This window comes from Aythya ferina (genome assembly GCF_964211825.1).
Source record: "Aythya ferina genome assembly, chromosome: Z".
NCBI classification, from domain to species: domain Eukaryota; kingdom Metazoa; phylum Chordata; class Aves; order Anseriformes; family Anatidae; genus Aythya; species Aythya ferina.
In genome coordinates this window covers 11,169,665-11,189,928 of record NC_140299.1, presented here as the reverse complement: position 1 = coordinate 11,189,928, position 20,264 = coordinate 11,169,665, and the positions used below count along the sequence as shown (strand labels likewise).

The 20,264-nt window shown below is 42.0% G+C and overlaps 1 protein-coding gene across 1 annotated transcript in view; it reads left to right on the top strand.

The window, feature by feature from the left end:
* Positions 1-5,955, top strand: part of GOLPH3 (golgi phosphoprotein 3) — a 33,499-nt gene extending 27,544 nt beyond the window's left edge. The window contains exons 3-4 of the mRNA XM_084505379.1: positions 771-885; positions 3,981-5,955. Of these exons, the coding sequence (XP_084361505.1) occupies positions 771-885; positions 3,981-4,405 (540 nt within the window). The 3' untranslated portion in view covers positions 4,406-5,955. The remainder of the gene's footprint in view (positions 1-770; positions 886-3,980) is intronic.
* Positions 5,956-20,264: the final 14,309 nt, after the last annotated feature.

Here is a 20,264-nt window from a genome sequence, read left to right as displayed (position 1 = left end):
TTACTCAAGGTCTTAAAATTTATTATGTTCCTGTGAATGATTTTCTTTCTCTTGTGTTCCCTTGGGTAAATAATTCAATTAAATCATCTTATAATTTATTAAACGACAAACATAAACCCCTGTAATATGTAATGTCATCTCTGGTATGTACATATTTTGCCTAACATGTGTGAATTAACTGTTAGTGAATGGAATGTAATATTGCTGGTCAGCATGTTCTTTGGAGCTGTAAAACTTACAGATGTTGTCATGAACCCATTTTTTTCTGCTGATATATGGAAGAAAACCAGTTTTCCCGTTTTTTCAGTTTTTAATTGATTTCTCAGTTTCATGCGGCCTAATTGTTTAATACTGCAGTATTTTGAATAAATTGATTTGAAGCAGTAAAATAGACTGCCATCAGAGAGCAGTTTAACACTGTAGTATACTTTGTTTTGAGGAAGAAGTGAAGGACTTAATAATGTCAGTGGATTGTCTTCCTTAAAAATATGTATATATAAAAAAGAGATATTAGATATGTATGATTGCTATAAGTTTAGTTAACTAGCCTTTAATGTAGGTTACAGGTAACTGACTTAATATAGCTTTTTGTAATTAAAATCTTGAATAGTTTTTTAACAACTAGACATTTAAAAAAATAATGATTCTTACAGATTTCACTTTTTAAAGTTTGCCTTTTTTCTCATAACAGGTAGATTTTCCTGTGTTATATTGATGGATGTCTGTGTTGTATGAACTATGTGAAAATACTGTGTTTCATTCTGTCTTAGGTGATCTGTAAGTCAGATGCTCCTACAGGGGATGTTCTGCTTGATGAAGCTCTGAAACACATAAAAGAGACCCAGCCTCCTGAAACAGTACAAAATTGGATTGAACTGCTTAGTGGTAAGCCTTGGACATACCATATTTGCTTTTTTCCCCCTCCATGTGGCATCACTAGAGACTACACTGCAGGATTTTAGAGAAAAAATTATACAAAAGTGTAATTAGTCTGTCCTCTACAGTAGTCTCTTGTTGATTGTAGCCTTTAATCATATATAAGTAAGTGTTTCCTGTGACTTAAGTTGGTACAGAAAGGATCTAGATGTAAGTGTCAGAGAACACTTCAACTCTGTGGAAGAGATGTCTTCTGCTGAAACCAGAGTGAATCAGGGCTGTGCCCTGTAGATGTATAACTGCCTTCCTCTGTAACTAGCAATGAGGGGCAGTGGAAGTTTAGAGGATATTCATATGGATTCAGTATTCAGAGCTTTTTGATGAGGAAAGAAGATAAGGAGCTGACTGTTCCTATGTAAAAATTGAGACAGAAAATTCAGCCATCAACCACAGAGAAACAATAAAGAGATGTAACATATATTCAACATACATTGCAATGTCATGTGTTTATAGTTGTTCAAAACAAAGGCTTCAAAAGGAGCACTTAGTGCACAGCTTTTCCTGTAAAGGAAATTAAACTGAAATAAAACAAACTGCGTAAATTACACTGAAAAGACCAGTGACCAAGAGCATGTAGTGTTGTTTTTTTTTTTTTTTTTTTCTGTCACCAAAATTTATTACCAAGGCTTTGCTGTTTTCACAAAACACACAAGATGCAACTTCCCTGGAGTAGATCAGAGCTGTACGTCAGTTATCTGAGCAGTAGCGGGGAAGGAATCATTATTTTGTCAACAACATAATTTTGGAAGGTAGGGGTAATGAGACTTGAAGTTGTTCATCTAAATACATGTATGTTTGTTACTAGTAACAACAGATAAGTGAGTTTCAAAAATGAGCATAACCTCTCCAGCTTTCTCTGCCTTCTTGTTTTCATTATGTTTTTCCTATTCCTCCTGTACTGCCTGAAATAGCCTTCCTTGTACTTCAGTATTAAACTTGCACAGTTCATAGTCTGTGTCCTTGCCACTCCTTCCTTCCTGTCCCGTGAGTGTTTTGTCAGTGAGAGAGAACAAAACATTTCTTGTCAGTAGGGGGCATGGCTGCTGCACATCCCTGCAGTCTAGCCTGTTCTTGATCAGCTCTCCTCCACTTTTACAGCTTGCAGAAACGACTCTTTTTCTCCGCCCAGATACGTAATTTGCACTGACTATGTCTCCCAGGGAAGAGCGCATGAAGTTAGTACTGATTCAAAAAAGGTCAACTAATGAATGAACAATGCTGTAGGTTTCCTTGGGGCACGAGCCTGCTAAGCTTTGTCTCTGGGAAGATCATCATGATTAGTGCTGTGGCTGAGACTTGGATCAATCCTTTTTACTTGCCCATGGTGTTTAATTACTAGTTCTTTGATGGCATTAGGGTTCTTTGCATTTCCCAGGGTTAAGAGAACTGCCCTCTGATATTTTCTTTCGAAGTTTTACTTTAGGGCTGGATCCTGGAAAATAGCTATTTCAACCATAATTATCAGAGATGCAAAGAATAATGCTTAAAGTTCTAGTACATACAAGTTCAAAGCCATCATGGAAATACTTGTATGGACATTTGAGGCTATGTTCGTCAGGCTGTTGTTGTTTATAACAAAATTAAGGGAAGGAAGTATAGGAAATACCGAAGTTCAGATCAAAATGTCAGGTCTTTCTGCAGATGTAACAAATGTTACACCATTACATCTGTGTAATGGTGGAGATTGGTCACAAGGTGTCAGCACAGTACTGGTGTTTAGTATCGCATCGATCACCTGACAGATTCAGAAGCATCTAGGAAATAACCTTTGCTGTGGGGAACACTACAAGGAGACTGCATTTTTTGGAGGGTGGTAGTGGCTGGTATATGTTAGTTTCATTCATGGTCAAGCTGGGAAATCACACCTTGGTGAGGTGTAGGACCTACAGGGACTTGGCATAGCTCAGGCCTGGGTAGGTTCTTTACCTTTCACTATGCAGTTGGTGTCTCCTCGATTGTATACTTAACCTGGCTTTTACTTAGATGCAGTTTGTCACCTTTTATCACAATGAGAGAAACCTTAAATTCATCTTTTTTGTTATTATTAAAAGTTAACCAAAGATAGCTTTCTAAAATAAACACAAGTTGCTATGTAAGTTGTCGTATTGTTTATGGAAAAAACATTTCTACATAAGAAATACTTAATGCTGTTTCTGCCCTTGCCTCTTAAAGAGCATAGGCTCTTTAATATCAGGAGGAGACTTTAATACTTAAGGTAAATACTAAAGGTAAGCTGGACCTAAAAAGTTTAGCTGAAGTAAACTTCTAATCAAAGAAGAATTTCTCGGTGTTTAACAACTTCACTTTTATCAGTAGCTCCTGCTGTATTATTTTGTGCTTTTAAAATTTCTTCAAGTGCATGCACATGCTCTGAAGTGCCCATTTGTCCTGCCATAACAGAAAGCATTAGAAATAATTATTATAGAAACATCAAAGCCCACCTCAACACAAGTGCTCTTGTGTACATCCACTCACCCACACTCACAAAGTGCATGCCTGTTTCACCTTGGAGGGATCAGAATTGGAAAGAAGAGCATGAACCTGAAGAAATAAGGGAAATGAGGGCGTATGGGATAGGTATATATTAGCTTGTCTTTGTGACAGAAAGAATGGTGATGATGCTGCTTCCAGTCCCTGAATTGACAAAGACTGAGCGGACAGGGTTGGAGGAGATGCTTTTTATTATTTTTTTAATTTTTATTTTTATGGTTACTGTTTTAAAAAGTCTCCATGACTGATTTTTCATCAGTAGAGGAGTGCTTATTTGTCATATCCTTGCTCAAGATGTAGCTTGGCTAGTGTTGCATCCCAACTTTAAATGCACACAAACTCCTCAAAGAGGCTCTCATGGTCTCAGTCTCTATGCATGTATCTAGATGGGTCAGGGATCAGAGAAATGCTGACATGAGCACGCTATCTTACTGTTATAGTCAGCTATATGAATTTGACAGCTCATTCTGCACCACAGGAGGGGAAAAAATTGCTGTAGTAGTACAGCTTAGATTTTGCCTGACTGTTGGCTTTTTTTGTTTGCCTTTTTTTAGGTGAAACATGGAACCCATTAAAGTTGCACTACCAGTTACGAAATGTCCGTGAACGGTTAGCTAAAAATCTGGTGGAAAAAGGTGTACTGACAACAGAGAAACAGAACTTCCTTCTTTTTGACATGACTACGCATCCACTCACCAACAACAATATCAAACAGCGCCTCATCAAGAAGGTTCAAGAAGCAGTTCTTGACAAATGGGTGAATGACCCCCACCGCATGGACAAGCGCTTGCTGGCACTCGTTTATTTAGCCCATGCTTCAGATGTTCTGGAGAACGCTTTTGCCCCCCTTTTGGATGAGCAGTATGATTTAGCCACAAAGAGAGTGCGGCAGCTTCTGGATTTAGACCCTGAGGTTGAATGTATGAAAGCCAACACGAATGAGGTTCTGTGGGCTGTTGTAGCAGCATTCACAAAATAACTGCAATCAGACTGAAGTGTTCTCTTTTCTTTCATGTAAACCAGTTGTTTCTCTTCTATTGACTATTCATGTTTTCTGTAATTTGTACCTTCTCACATGAATCAGCTCTTGTTTAATGGGGATTATAAGTGGTGTATTCCCTCTTTCTCTGTGCATCTGTATACAGGATTCTGCTGGTACAAGAGACCTTCCTGTTTAAAACAACAACAGAAAAAGGTTTTACTGCCATATTGGCATTCCATTTCCTATTAAATTTGAGTTAACTGAAATATTTCTGTTACTCTATTTTTCATCTGATTGTTATTGAAGTGGTTTAACATGGAAAGCACCTCGAGGAAATGTGCATGCAATTGGATCACTAGTCTCAGCTGACACAGATGTGTGCATGCATCAGTACTTCTGCAGTACAATTCATAACAGATCAAAAAGGGCCTTTTTAAAAAATCACCAAAGCTCCATGTTGAAGTGTCTGTCAGGGCATTTTATACACAGGTATTATTTCAATTATATCTAACAAAATTACTTTAAAAGCAGAAATTCCATTTAGCAGCTTTATCAATAGTTCCTGTAAAATGCCCCATAAATTTTACTTTTCATGTAAGTCTCTTGTGTACTTATACTTTCATTAGAATGGTAGCTGAGTCACAAGGCTAGTGTAGAAAGGTCCAATTGTTTCATAAACCAGTTTTGGGATGGGATACATTCCATTATATTGTAAATATAGTTCAAGTTGTATATTAACAACTGCCCCATCTTAGTATTTTGCAAGATCTACTTAGTTGTACACCTGGTGCCCCTTACTTGCTGTCAGTCATTGCCATTTGGTGGAAGGAAAGGCCTCTTTTAAGGAGTATGTATGTGAAAGCTGTTTGTTTCCCGTGTCTACAGAGTTTGCTGTCTGGGTATTCTCTGTCTATGCATTGCCTTTAATAATTAGCATACAGAAATAAACCACTTTCTGTCGTTCTTTTTCTTTTTCTCCCTCCCGTATGGAAGAGGCTTGTGACCAGTGCAATTCTTGAGTGCAGTTTTTAATTTTGTTTGTATACAAGTTAATGTTTGTCTCTTAAATGTTATAATCTGTTTTACATTTTAAAAACAGTCCTAGCAGGTGTTGCATGTAAATGGTTAGCAAGTAATGACTGCAGTTCAGATGATTAAGATTTCTGTAATGGGACACTCTACTATATTTTAATTTTTATATACAATTATGCTGATTAGCACACTTGTAAAAAAAAACAAAACAACTATATAAAACTTTGGCTTTTTAAAACTTACTGCCTCTTTACCACTGCTTGTTACATCTCCCATTCGTTTTACAGTGTAAATATTATGCATTGAACAAATTAAGCATTGATTTATATATTTTTTTCCTTATAACGCAGATTTATAGCGGGGCTTACAGGTGTTTAGAAACTTTATTGGTTAATATTCAGAGCAAGAATACTAGATGGTGTATAACTGTAGAGCTGAAATTTAAGAGATCCCTTAATCTGTATACTAGCTTTTTACCTACAGTAAATAAACTATGATCTTGAAAGTGCCTGAAACAGAGCAAGCATGTCATTTTTATTTTTTGTTGCTAATTAGTAAGGTTTTATTGCTTAACTGAAAGCTTTAGTTAATATCCTTCTTATTAGAAAGGGCGAGTTTATATTAAGTAGATCAAACTGACCTAATCGGTGGAGTCGCTCAGATCTGGAGGGTTCATGACCGAGACAGATTGAGTTAGCGTATGAGTGTGCAGCCGTGCCCGCCATGGGTAGACCTCTTCTATCTCAAGCACAACTCTACAGCCTCATCTGTGACTGGACTTCAAATTTTGCACCTCATTTCGTATTACTTAGATGCTTAGGTAGTTGATTTTAAAATAGAACTTAAATTCATCATACTTAAGTAACCTTTTTTTAAATAAAGGTTTTTAAAATATGGTCCTTAACATTTAATGCCACACTGTTCTTTCAGTTCTTAAATGCTGTTTCTTTAGAAAAAACAAACAAACAAACAATAAATTAAAAGTATATTGTAAGGTATTTCAAACTCTGGTTTACAAATAAAAAGATACAGTGTTTTCTCAGTTGTAAAATGCTGTGTTTAAATCTTTGAGGAGCTTGGGCATGAACTTTCAGCTTGGACATTTATTTTAAGCTTTTTCAAACTTGTTTGTTTTAAATGGAGGAAAAATGAGAGTTGCTGCGTTGCTTTTACATTTGACAGCTTACAGAATTCTTTCTGTACTTGATAGTATATTCTCACTCACTGCTTTTATTGTCTCGTGATGTTTTCTGATTTTCTATAGCTCCTTGAGAGGAGAAAGAAATCAGTTGGAAGTGTCAGAGAAATAGTGAAGTATTCATGAGTAAGCTGAATGCACAAATTTTTTAAAACAGCTTTGAAAAGCTGTATTTGAAACATCCTTCAGACTGACAGTATCTTTTTGTAGTCCCTTTTCTGTCCTCTCATCTTCATTCTGTATTTATGTTTCTGCTGGGTTTCACGTTAGGTTGTGGAAGACACAGGGGTTTTGTCTCCCTTAGAGCCAATATGTTTAGAAATGTTACCCTTCTTTAGCCACCTTTAGAGAGGCTTCCACCCCCAAATAGAAGATAACTCCCTACAATATTTATCAGCTTTCTCTTCCTTCAAGGTAGAACCTGTGTGATAGAGTTTGTACTAGGAGTATCAGAGAACCCTCTGATAGGTTTGATGTAAGTAACAAGTGGTTTGTGAAGAGCGATGGTACCTTTTGCTAGACCACCTGATATAAACCTGGGTGTATGGGGGACACAGAAGAGCTTTTGGAGTCTTCAAGTCCAATGTGCTTTAAAAAAACCCAAAGCCTCATGGGTGCTACCAGACCTTAAGTCTAACAATAAAGGTAAGTTTGGTACGGTAACAGGGATTAATTTAGCAAACATCCTTGCCTTCGTTTCAGGTTCTAATAAAGTGGTTGAACGTGGGAGGCTGCTTTGTTCTGCTGAGATTCAGGTATCCTTTCTTCGTATTAGCTGCTGCTGCAGCTCACAGATCAGGTTTTAAGACAGTTCTGGCTGCTGTGAGTCTGTCTCTCACTGGCTACCTGAAGTAAAGATTGCTATTTATAGCCTGAAGGACCTGAACCTCAAGTAAAAATAAGTATTGTTATACAGGGACTCATTCTTCTAAAACAAACTTCCCAGTTAATCTCAAAAACAGGATTTTGAAGGATAAATCCACAAATGGCATAGACATACATTTAATTTTACAGTCCTTGAGATTTCCATCCTCCTGTGTTTCTAGAGATGGCTTTACAGTGCTCCTTTACGAGGTGTTAGTGAAAACTCTGTGCCATGCATGATGCTTTCGAGGTGAAAGTTGCATAAATTGGCTATAAAAGACTGGTGGCTGAGTGCTCATGTGTTCTTGCCCATTTCTCCTACAAAGTAAAGATATGTATTAAGTGTGTTCTCTGTGAACTGGACTGAATCTGTACTGAAACAAAATAAAGCACCCTTTCAAGCTATGAGCTGCAAGTGGTAAATGTGTATCACATGCATGCAATACCTGAAGGTATTTTTTTTTCATTTATTCAGTAGTTTGAGTATTTTTCCTAAGGTCTTCACCGGTTTGGGAAATGGAACTTTTCAGATTTCCATTGAAGTGTCGGTTCTATCTAAACTGAGCTTCAGGCACTTCAGGTAGTCAAAAGCCTGTTTGTGTCCTAGTTTCCCCCTATTGTGTCCATCTATCTTTCTAAATGGAAAGGAGTTTTCAGATTCAGAGAAGTACACATTTTTTGAAAATAACTCCTTTATTCTGTGGCTATGCTTATTTTTCAACACTTTAATTACTCAGGGAACGAGGTGCTGCCAAGTGCTTTATAAGTGTCAAATACAAAAGTGACTTCGGGTGGCCTTGGGTAGGAGGGATCTTTGGATGGGGAAGAGACATGGTCAGAATACTACCTGTGTTCATCTCTGGACAAGATCATTTGCAGTTTCCTCCCATTGCATCTTTTTTATCCATCCTACAAAGCAGCAATACAAAGCCTGTGAAGAGTTGATGATAAGAATTGACTTCTGACTCAGGAGGAGGAGAAACAAGATAAGCTGGCTTCTGAGACGGTGCAAAGAACAAGGAAAGAAATGCTGATCAGTAGTCTTTTTCTTTCCCTCCCCCCCCCCCCCCCCCCAAATACTTTCCCAAATTCAGTTTTCTGTTTCTATTTTTTTTTCTCTCAAAACTTTGGCACCTGATGGTTGTTTTTTTTTTTTTTTTTTTTTTTTTTCTTTTTTTTTTTTCTTTCTTCTTCCCTGTTTCTTGGTGACTTCCTCTTTGTGCTCACAATTTACCAACTTCTAACCTAGATGTTTCCACCCTTGCCTATTTATTACTAAGCTCTTCATTGCCTTCAGTTTTAGAGTCATCTCAAGCTTAGATCTCTATTACCTGATCCTCAGAGTTGCTTTCACCTCTTCTTCAATTCCCTAGTGATGCTTCGAGGAACCTCCCCCTTCTTCAACAAATGCCTTTGTCTATGCTAGCTGCCCCAGTGGCTGAACTAAAGCAGCTGGCTTTCTGATCCAGCTTACAAGATGTGGTTTGTTCAGATGAACAAAAGCTGATGCTAATTTACATTGAAACTTCTCTTTGCTTGCTTCCAAAGCAAGCTATTGTCCATGCAGCAGGGAAGACTTAGAGCTGAGTATTGTGACTTTTACCAGTTCTCTAATGTAAATAGATCTTGTTCCTGAGTCAGTGCTCTAAGGACTTGCTATCTCCTTACTCAAGCTTTTATTGTAGTAAGGTCATATACAAGATTAATTCTCCCTTTTGGGCTATCTGCTTGTTAAAAAGGGAAGAGTTTGTGTTGCAGCTCTAAAAAGCATCTTCTCTAGTGGGCCATTTAATTTTATGGAAGTTGTAGACAAATTATTTTGAAGGCTGCTTCACTTCTATAATGGGATAAGTAGGAGAAGGTAGAGGCATAGATGTGTTTACAGTGTGATTGCGTTAAGTCCTGTTTTCCTGGCAAAACAGACTGAAATATTTTACTGTTCCATTTTTGCTGTCCTGACTCCCAGTACATCACTCAGTTCCTTCCCTTCTGGTGCATTCGATGTCTTCTGAGACAGGATTTGCCATCACCTAATGCACTAGTCCAGCAGTATTTAACACGTGTTGCTGTTCTCTACTCCTTCCTTTTGTACAGCTTTTTTTCCCTTTGCCCTGGGATTGATCTTGGAAGTAGGTGTTAGGAGAGGACTTCAGTGGTGTAAAGTAAAATGGTAGGGAGTTTGTAAGCTTTCTTTGCCACTGTCAGAGCGTCTTTATAGGTCCTTCTTTGTTTTCTGCGTGTTCAAATGGAGTCATGTTATAACCAGCTCTTAGAATCCTGCTCTGACTCCATAATCTCCAGAGGACCTCAGTCACTTCCGAAAGTAAGATTTAGCTAAGTAATATATCAGTTTTGCAATGCTAAATAGTACGCCTACACGCCATAAAAAATCTCAGGCCCTATGTTCAAGGGACCTGCAGAAGAAATTTAGTCAAACCAGGTCATTTCTCCTAGCAGCAACCTCACGGTAACCCACCTCAGCTGTGGAGAAGTCAGCCTGATGGAGAAGTCACGCTCATGCCTGAACACACATGGCTCCAGGAGGGCTGCTTCTTCCAGTGAGGCCTGCGATTCCTGAGGCGCCTTATGCAATGTTCTTAATGGCATTTTGAAAAGCTCTTGCATGGCTACAAGCTTTATTGCTCTCTGCCCCACTCCTTTGTGAAAGAGGAGCTGGCCTGGGGCCAGCGGTGAGGAAGCCTCTCTGCCTCTGGGCTGGCGTGGGTGCTGCTCTTGGTCTGGGCAGGCTGTGAGCTATGGACCTGAGCTGCTTCTCCTGGAGGCTGCTCTCCCAGTGATCCTGCCCCGTGCGCACCAGGGAGACATTTGGGGTTGAAGCGCTTCCCTGAGAACAGCAGGAGAGACTGGAGAGCTGTGCATAAAGGGGTCTGGCTCATGCCCACCAGTCAACATGCTGCAGATGCATCTGGGGCTGTGCTTGTGCCTGCGTGGGAGAGGAACAGTCGACTGTTCACAAAGGTTTCAGTCATCCAGGAAAACAACACGTCATGGGGGTGAGCAGTTGTACTTGAAACAGAGTGCCTGTGACCTTCCATAAGCTGGAACATGTACAAATAAAACAGGCTGAAATAAAATGGAATTATAAACACATTTAGAATAACAACTGAGGTCTGTCTGTTGGATGCATTGCAAACAGGAAATGGAGCTAAATTCACTGCATTAGTAAATTGCTTGCTGCAAAGATGTTGCCTGATGTTAGGCACCAGCACTGACAGCGGTCCAGCTGAAGATTTACACGTATTTTAATATACCCAAACCTGAGACACTCAGCCAAAGAGATACAGGATCCCTTCTGCATGAGTGGCGCTGATATGCAGGGGAATCTGCACACAGCATTTACAGAGAGACATTCGAACCAACTTCTTACATTCTTCTAAAGGAAGAGGTCTTCTGTTGTTGGTATTAAAGTATCCTCTTTTCCCCCCCTTTTTATAGAGAATGGACAGGACGTGCTGCCAAGATCACATTGGCTGACAGTCAGCACGAGGGTTAGGGATTTGTGAGCCATGAGCAGCAGAAATAACTGGTATGTTTTCATTTACCCTGTGCAGTGATGGAGAGAAGAGACCATTGCTTCAGCTTTAATTGAAGTGTGTCTTCAGAAAGCAATTGCTTAGAAGATAACTAAAGGTATGAGCAGGTTGGTGACTATCCTGCTCTTAGCGTGTCTTGCAGGCAACATTCATCAGCTGCACAGAAAAGAGTGCAGAAATCTGAGCGTTCACCCTGTGGGGTTACAGTAATGAATGGGGTTCGAGTCTGCTCAGTCCTCAGCCCTCTGGCTGCAATCAGATGAGTTCCAGCTCTCCCACATCTGTCTCTGAGCCTCTCAAGGCTCTCAGATTTGCTGCTGGCTGGTTTCAGAGGCACAGACAATTGCCCAGGCTGCTCTGGAGGCTTCTCTGAGGCTTGTCTCCTGCCTGTGGCTTCCTGCACCCAGCACTGCAGATCTAGAGGGCTTGTGAGAGAGCTGCACATACCCAAAGTGAATGCCACAGGGCTGCCAATGGTTGGGGGAGATGACTGACATGAAACATGGAAAATGCTGGAAAAGCCTAAACCAGATACCAGTGTGTGCCCCGATAGCTTAGGATGGAGGGGGTAGCTGGCACTAGGGACTGCTGGATGTGTGTACATGTAGATCTATGAGGGGTTTCACCCCAGGGGGCTGAGAGAGATGGAGAGCTTCAACCAGGAGAAACCACAGCGACTGGGGGAAGTCCTTGGGGAGAGGGGAAAGATAAAAGTTATGCCTGTCCTTAGGACAGGGAACGTGGTGCAGTCAGACTTGTCTCAAGTGCCAGGCAAGCACAGGAAGCACGTCCTCTTGAGTCCATTTCCAGCGTGTAACAGAGAGGAAGGTGCTTGGGAGTGGTCAAAGATTAATGAAGTGCAAACTGGGCCCTACCACCTGCACTGCCTCCTGTGATGAAATGCCTGGCTGGCGGGGCTGGGGGCAGTGACTGTGAGACCACTTGGCTTCAGTGAGGCTTTCAACACCATCTCCATAGCACGCTCGTAAGGAGCTGTGGAAGTATGGGCTGGAAGTCCAGGCTGTTGGGTGAGGTGAGGACTGGCTGGGCCGCTGGGCTCCTGTAGTAAGCTGGGGCTAATATTGTGCAGTAGCTTCATTAGCCACACAAGGAGACACAGAACATCTTTGGAAAAGTTGAGGATGGTACTAAGTTAGGGGAGAGTGTTTGGCATGCCGAATGGATGAGCTTCCATTTGGAGGGACACGGAGAAACTTGGAAGAGGGGTGACAGACACCTGAGGAAGTTCAGCGAGAAGTGCAGAGCCCTGTACCTGGGGTGGAAAACTCCGAACACACCAGTTTGGGCTGGGAGCCGAGTGGGAGCAGGCCATGTGTCATGTTGAATATAAGCCACCAGGACATTCTCATCACAATATGAAGGTGACCAGCAGTTTGAAGGAAGTTGTTAGCCCCCTCTTCTGCGCACTGGAGATCTCATCTCTATCATGAATACCCATGTCCAACTTTGTGTTCCCTGAATCAAAAAGGATGTTGAGAAAATAAGATCTAGCAAAGGGCTACCGGGATGGCCGTGGGTCTAGGGGATGTGGCCTACAAGACGAAGTAGAGAGAACTGGGGTTGTTTAGTTTGTGGAAGAGGAGGCCTAGGGGGGCTTTCTAACAGCAGCTCACAACTACTTGGGAGGGAGTTAAAAACAACATCATCCAACTGATCTCAGTAGTAACAGGTAACACAGCAGTGGATATGTTCATTTCTGGAGTGACATGTCAGACATGCTTTCATTTCTGACTCTAAAAATGAACAAATCAAACTGCACCTTTGACATTTCAGGCTGGACTTCAGGAAAAAGTCTTCACTAAGAAGGTGATGCAGCCCTGGGACAGGCTCACCAGAGGCTTTGTGGTAGCTCCACCCTTGGAGACCTTACACTTTTGCCTTGACAAAGCCATAGCTGACTGGACCCAATGATGGCAAAAACCTTGCTCCAACCAAGAAGTTGATGTGGATGGCCTCCAAAGATCAGGTGGTTGATGCCCCATGACGGTCAGAGTCCAAGTGGCATTTGGACAATGCCCTCAGAAACATGCTTTAACTTTCAGTTAGCCCTGAAGTGCTAATCTCTGAAAGTCTCTTTCAACTGAGGTATTCTATATAACACTGAGCTTTAAACATCCTTCTCGACTAACATTCCTGTAACCCTGAGATCAGCTTCATCGCTTTGAGTGTGATTGCTAAAATGGATATTCCAGCAGGCTTCCTGTTCAACAAGCTGGTCAAATAGCAAAGGGGGAGATTGGGCTCTGGTGGTCTGTTCTGGTTTTATTTAAACAGAAAACAAGCAAAAAACAAACAAAAAATCAGTATGCATGTCTATCTGGCTTTTATACCTGCTAGAAACATTATTCAGTTCTTTCATGGGTTTGGATTTAGATGCAGATTTTTAATGTCCAATTTGACTGATGAAATGAACACATCATACCATCTGCAAAACTGCCAGCATTTGTGTTTATTTTTTGAGGCAATGTTGATATCGGACAGGTAATGCACAAAGGTGATCTCATCCAGGCAGCCAACCCAAAGAAAGGCACAAGTCCTGCCTGTAGTATGCTGGGGGGACTTTGGGACGAGAAAAGCTTTGCACCTCCAGCCACTGCTGTCAGGATAGCTTGGGCTGAGAATTTTATTGAGCTTCTGCAAAGTCATGCAAGTCCATGGGTGTTATTTAAGAAGTTGTTTCACTACTTTGAGCATTTGTATCCCCTATAGAAAGGATCCTGTTGTGGATACTGCTGTTAAACAAAAGGAGGTGAGAAACTGTTTTGCAAAAGCGTGAATTTCTGGGATATTTTCAGCAAATATGTACATCTGTCACTTTCTTCAAAGACAGGATTATGTATCTACACCAGCAAAATGCTTGCCTTTCCTAACAAATACCCATCCATATTTATGAAAGAGTATCAAGGAACTTAGTGGTGCATCATGAACTTGCACTCCACGCAGGGGTCCCTCTTTACGTACCAATCTGTACACCACGAGACTCTCATTCACACCATGATTTTCAGCGTGGGCTCTTGGCATCTCTTATTTTGTAATTCAACTTTACTAAGGCCAATAAACAAATTGCCACCTCCATTCAGCCTCCCTCAGGAAGAGAAAAAGGCTCATGTCACTCCAGAAATGAACAGCCAGAGCGCCCACAGAGTAACTAACTGCCTTTTGGCATTCTGCTGTAAGGAGAAACATCAGCCAGTATCAATTACAGAGAATCCACAAAAAAAAAAAAAAATCAGCTGCAATCACAGTTTGCCAAATAGTTGATTCATATCATAAATTGCGGTAATTGTTTTTTAATTTAATCAAGTGCACATATAGCTATGTAATTAAAAAGCATGTAGGCGTTCTAGATTTCTTTAGGAACTACCAAGCACTTTCAGTCTTGCTTTCTGTCTGCTTTGAGCCACAGGCAATGTAAAGCAAACTTTCTGAAGACCATTACAGTCTTTGCAAAAAAGAAAGGGAAATTTTTAAAGCAGGTGTCCCATGTTTATGTAAAAAATGATTTACAGCTGCTGCTAGAACCTGACTAGCATGCCCTCAGCTGGCTGGGGTTTCTTAGCACATGGCTGGGATGTGCCAGGGGAAGGGAAGGGAAGGGAAGGGAAGGGAAGGGAAGGGAAGGGAAGGGAAGGGAAGGGAAGGGAAGGGAAGGGAAGGGAAGGGAAGGGAAGGGAAGGGAAGGGAAGGGAAGGGAAGGGAAGGGAAGGGAAGGGAAGGGAAGGGAAGGGAAGGGAAGGGCCTCAGACCTCTTAAAGCACAGACTGACCCAAGCACCCATGGAAATCCATGGCTCTGCAAATGCCTGCTGCCTTTGAACATCAGTTTTCTGTTCTTTTAATGCCTTTTTCTATGTGGATATGTGGTCTCTTATAATCAACTAGCTTTTATCTTAAGAGAGACCAGGTGTACATTTCAGTAAGGGCCTAATGTTTAATTTGCTTGGTTTTCTAATGAATGAGCTGGACTTCTTAAGTTTTACATAAAATACAAGTTCTGTTGGTATTTCTTACTTGTGGGACTGAAGAGGCAAATCTTAATGTGGAACATGGAAGTCAAATATTCCAAGTTGTGGAGAGTCACTAGGTTCTTCCTTGAAACCACATGAGTTTGTGCTAACGAAGGTGACTTTGAAGGAGGAGAAGGACTCCTAGCAGATTTTGTCCAGTCTCCTGACCAAAAGCTATATCTGTTTCCTACTGTGTGTCCTGAGTTTTGCCTAAATTAGATTTTCCAGTAAGACATCCTGCCTTGATGTGAGGCTAACGAGATCAGGAGTCTTGCACATCTTCTGTTTCATGCTTGGGTAGTTTTACTTGGGCAGGGTTAACTCTGTGCAGACATTGTGCAATTGTCCTACGTTTCTAAGCCTGACCTTCTGACTGTAACTCCCAGCCGTTATATTGTGATATTTTCCCTACGAAGATGCATTTATATCATAATTAAGTCACCGCACAATGTTTTCAAAACCAGACTGAACAGCTTAAACTCCTTAAGGGCATATCAGTACAGAAGAGTAGACAAGTCATACTGGCATGATTATACCAGCAAAATAAAACTGCCAGGCTCCAGCGGAGTTCCCTGCAAGGACACTCATTTGGGGGTAGAAATTCTTTTCTTTTAAACTTCTTCCAAAGGGGTGTCGGTGGGAGGTGGTCGCCTGTTGCTCTCTCCTGCCTGGGGCAGGGTTTGGGGTGGTCGAGGAGCACCTGGGCTTCAGCAGCGCCTCCACCCCAGCTGCCTCATGTAAACCAGGAGACGCCCTGGGGAGGCTCTGTGCCATTTCCACGACCCCTTGGATGTGGGACATGAGGTTTTGTGAGCACTAAAAAAGCACACAACAGTCCCTGATGCTTCCCATCCCTCTAGATGAGCACAGCACCCTGCACACTGCTGAGACCCTGTTTGGCCCTGGTGGCTCATGAAAATCATGAATCGCACTGCTATAATGTGTTTTCAATCATTTGCACAGAAGAGCCATTTCTGATTTAAAACTCAAGGCTATGGTTGCCTCAGAGCTCTTTTCTGCAAGTTCAGAGCAACCAGAACATAAAGACATGAAAGTTCACCGGAGCCTGTTTCAGCCTGTAAGTGGGTCACAAGACGCCGAAGCGCTGAGTGAAATAACACCCACACAAATCAAATAAAAGAGTAGCTAACCTGTATTTAAAAAAGAATAATCTTTCTGGATGCCTTAGTCATAGACGTCTTAGGCATGAAAAATTCAGGAGACCGAGCACTTAGTGGGGAAACGGCCGCAGAGGATGCCTCAAACCTAAGAACAAAATTACCAGGCTGACATTAGCAGGTAGATCACCTCCCCTTGATGCTTCAGGGACCTGGAGTATGTGCAATTTTAATGGAAAATAATGAAATTTGTAAGTGTGAAATGTAGAAGAAACATCTAGCAAGGGCTTTAGAGGGGAAAATCTTGAAAAAAAAAAAAAAAAGTCTTATACAGGAGCCTGTGTTCATACAAAAAATAAAGAGATAGTCTTGAAGAACTGGAGATTGGGTAAAGCTGAACAAAACCCTGCATGGTGCCCAGCTGATGCTGTGGACAGAGAGATGCAGCTGTGGAGAGCAATGCTGAGCAGAGCTCTGATCCCAGTAGCTTGAGAGCCTGCTCGCGGGTTTTATCTTTGTTCCTGGTAATTACAGCACAGCCCCAGCCAGTGCTGCAGCTCATCTGTAATTACCGTGGCCCTACAGGGCTCCTAGAGGAGGTTTTGCATATTTTGGCGACTGGGCCTGGCTGCTAAGAGGCTGTGGGCTGAGTGGCGCGGATGGAGCTGCCCTTCTCAGGGCTGTTCCCCAAGGTGCCCCTGGTCCCCCAGTAAGGCTGCCTCGCCTCAGGGATGTGAGTCACTGGGGATTAGCTTACCTCCGCTGGGAAATGGAGATAAACGGTGGTAAGGCGGTTTTTCTTCTACTCTGGGCTTACACTGTCCTCGTGCTGTGGGTTCCTGGTGAAAGAGAGGAAAGAAGGGTGTTTCTCCTCCTACTGTACAAATACTTTGTACCTGAGCAAGTCTCTGGGTGCCTGGGTGTTTGACAGAGAGCAGCACTGTCCTCCCATCATCACTACCTGTGATTTTTTTTTTTTTTTTTATTATCCTTTTTCAATTGACAGTAAGACCAGAATGGAAAAAATTCCCAATAAGTGAAAAATGGTGTTAAAACAGCAACAACTCAAATATAGGACTGTGGGGAGGAAAGATTATTTCCATCTATTGTAGTATTCTGCATGCATTGTCCCGGCAAAAAATTGGTCCTTCATCAGAGAGGTGGTTTCCCACCATCTGCCTGAAGCTGAGCACAACACAGGAGCAAAGCAGGGTCAGGTTTGCCCTCAGCTGCACCATCTCTCACGACCCCCACACACCAATGGTCTGAACGCCCAGGGTACTGACTGACTAAAAAGGAGGATGCTTCTGCCAAAAATCTGGGAGGCCAAAAGGTAAAAAGAATGGCACGTTATTGAAATGTTTTCTCTGTTTGTCAAAATTTCCTCCTGTTTGGCATCAGCTTACGGTCAATGCTTTCAGGGTCCCACAATGCTCAGAGGATGTGTGGCTGTGGATGTGCAATTAGTGGGGCTTTTCTCATCAGGCTGCGGTTGGGTTGTTTTTGGTTGCTGATGAGAGCACACAATACTTTTATTGCCTATAAATACAGATGCTGTGATCTGTAGGAAGCCCACTTTGTCAGCTGAAAACCCACTTTAGGAAGAAAACTAAACCTCTCGACCTTGAAATAGCTTCCAAATTCTAAAAACAGCACATCTAGCTAGCTAGCTGCCTTAGCTACAGACATTAATCACTGCCGTATTTTACACAGCATGTAAAATTTAAGTAATAGAATCACAGTCCCCATCACCGTATTTGCAACTAAAAGCTGATAAGTAGAAGCACTGACCTCAGCTGGTCGATTTAACCTGATGAGTCATGGTCTTGGGGCCACATATGCTTCCTCTGCTAATATTCTTGTTCCTATTTATTTTTTTTTTTTAAAGTACGCTGGCATGCTGTGTACCATAGAAGAGCTTCTCTAATGGGCAGCTCCAGAAATAGCAATATCCCATTAGTTCCTTCTCCTTTGTAAGGGTTTCACAGTGGCTGCTCATCCTGTGCTGAGCCGCGGCATCTCCAAGAGACGGGGCCACTGCTGGGGGAGAAGGGGACGGGCAGAGCAGGGCTGTGGAGCAGTGAATTCATCTTGAAGTTCACCTGAGAAGCACCCTGGTATCTTCTTGCTTCTTGCACTGCAGGCAGCCATGCTGAAGAGAAAGGTGCAGCAGACACGGGCTGTTCCAGTGCTGCTGCTGGATGTGGCTACACGTGTGCCACAATGGAGGGAGCTTTGGTGTTGCTCTCAATGAGATTTTTCTCTGTGAAACACTGGCTTTCTGACCAGAGAGAGAATTGAGGCACGATCAGTATTTTGCTTTGTTTAGGATGGTGGTCTGCAGCAGACCACTTGCGTTGGACTGGGATCCCCCAGGGCTGGGTGCTCTTACTGCCCCAGACAGTGTTTGCAACTTAACTTACAATATCCACATAATGTTTAAATGAATGCCTGCTGCCCTCACCACCATATCTGTGCTGATCCGTGATGGTGAACCGTGGCCCTGGGGTCCTGTGTGCTCTCACCACCGCTGTCCGGGTGGGTGCAGGGGGCTGGTGGCATGGGGAGAGGATGGGACAGGGATGAACAGGGCTGAGACGGGCACAGGGAGTGGAGCAAAAACAGCTGCTTGCACCCCTGCAGCCCTTCAGATCACAAACCAGCAATGAAATATTTATATATATATGTAAATATATATACATATAAAGGCAGAAGCCTTTGGCTGCCTGCATAACAGTCCTTTGTATCTCACCAGCATCACTTAGACCCCTTTGATGTTCATAGTGTTTATGGCGCTCAGGCTTCTTTGCTCCAAGCAAATTGACTTGAATTCAGGCGTTGCCTTCCATTAAACCTGACAGATCCCCAGTGTGGAGAGGGCTTGTTCATTTACCTCTTTGGGAGAGAAATCAGAGCATAAACAGCTGTTGTGCTGATTCACTTCCATGCGTGAATTCACCAGACTGGGGAGGTAACGGGCTGCTCATCCCGGCCACGAGCGGGCTCCTCAGTCCCTCTACCTTCTCCCTTCTGTGCCAGCTCCCTGGGTAGAAATCTGCCATATTCTGAGTCCTTACTGTCAGCAGAATGGGATTTATATCAGGGCTATTTAGTAGAATTATATTAGTATTTGACATTTCAGCTCTCTGAAGTTTTTGGTGGTGTTATTTGCGAGGGCAGTTTTTATCACTGCAGATTGCAGTTCTTCAAGAGCCATGCAGAGGTTTAATTTTTGAGGTCTGTCTCTTTGTCTCTCCCTCTCTGCCAGGACTTCAGGTGATTTATTTGATTCCCTGTTCCTTTGGATTTCCTGCGCTTGTTACAATGCACCCTTGTCTCAATGACACAGAATAATGTTCATTTGAAGTAACAGCTCTGGCTTGCAGTGCTTTAGGTTTGATACAAAAATAGCACTGTGTAGAAAACTTTTTTATTAGCTTTTTCAGAGTTCTAGACCCCGGGTAGTTCAAGCTGAATAACAGTGAGTTTCACTTAAAATGGGAAACCAGGTATTGGTTGCTCAAAACAGACACTGAGGCAAGATCTGGGAGTGCTTGTGAGAGACTTTTGCCCCTTCACAAGACTTCACATCACATGCTCTCAGAGCTAAAAAAAATTCAAGTGTGCAGCTTTTTCCGTTAGCCAGCTCGTATCTTGTCAGCCTTGTATCTCTCCCTCTTTAAAATGAGTAAGCGCAAGAAATACAAAGGAAATATGAGGAAGTCTAAACGCAAAGTCATCCGGAACAGGCTGCTGTGGATGTGCAACAGGTGTGTGATGACAAAGGAATGCCAATTGCAGACCAGTTGGTGGTAGTTTATTTATTTATTTATTTATTTATTTATTTTTTCCTTGAGAAAAATCTACTGATGAAGAGTTTCCATCAAATATAATCTGGAGAGAAACTCAGGCAAGTAGAAAAAAAAACAACTCACAAACTAAAAAAGGATGCTGTGCATATTGTAGTGGTAAAAAATGGCACTTTAAACTAAGATTAAACTCTCCATACTGTCAAATCTCTTTATGCAGTGTTACAAAGAATGTTCATGATCCCCAAAGATGC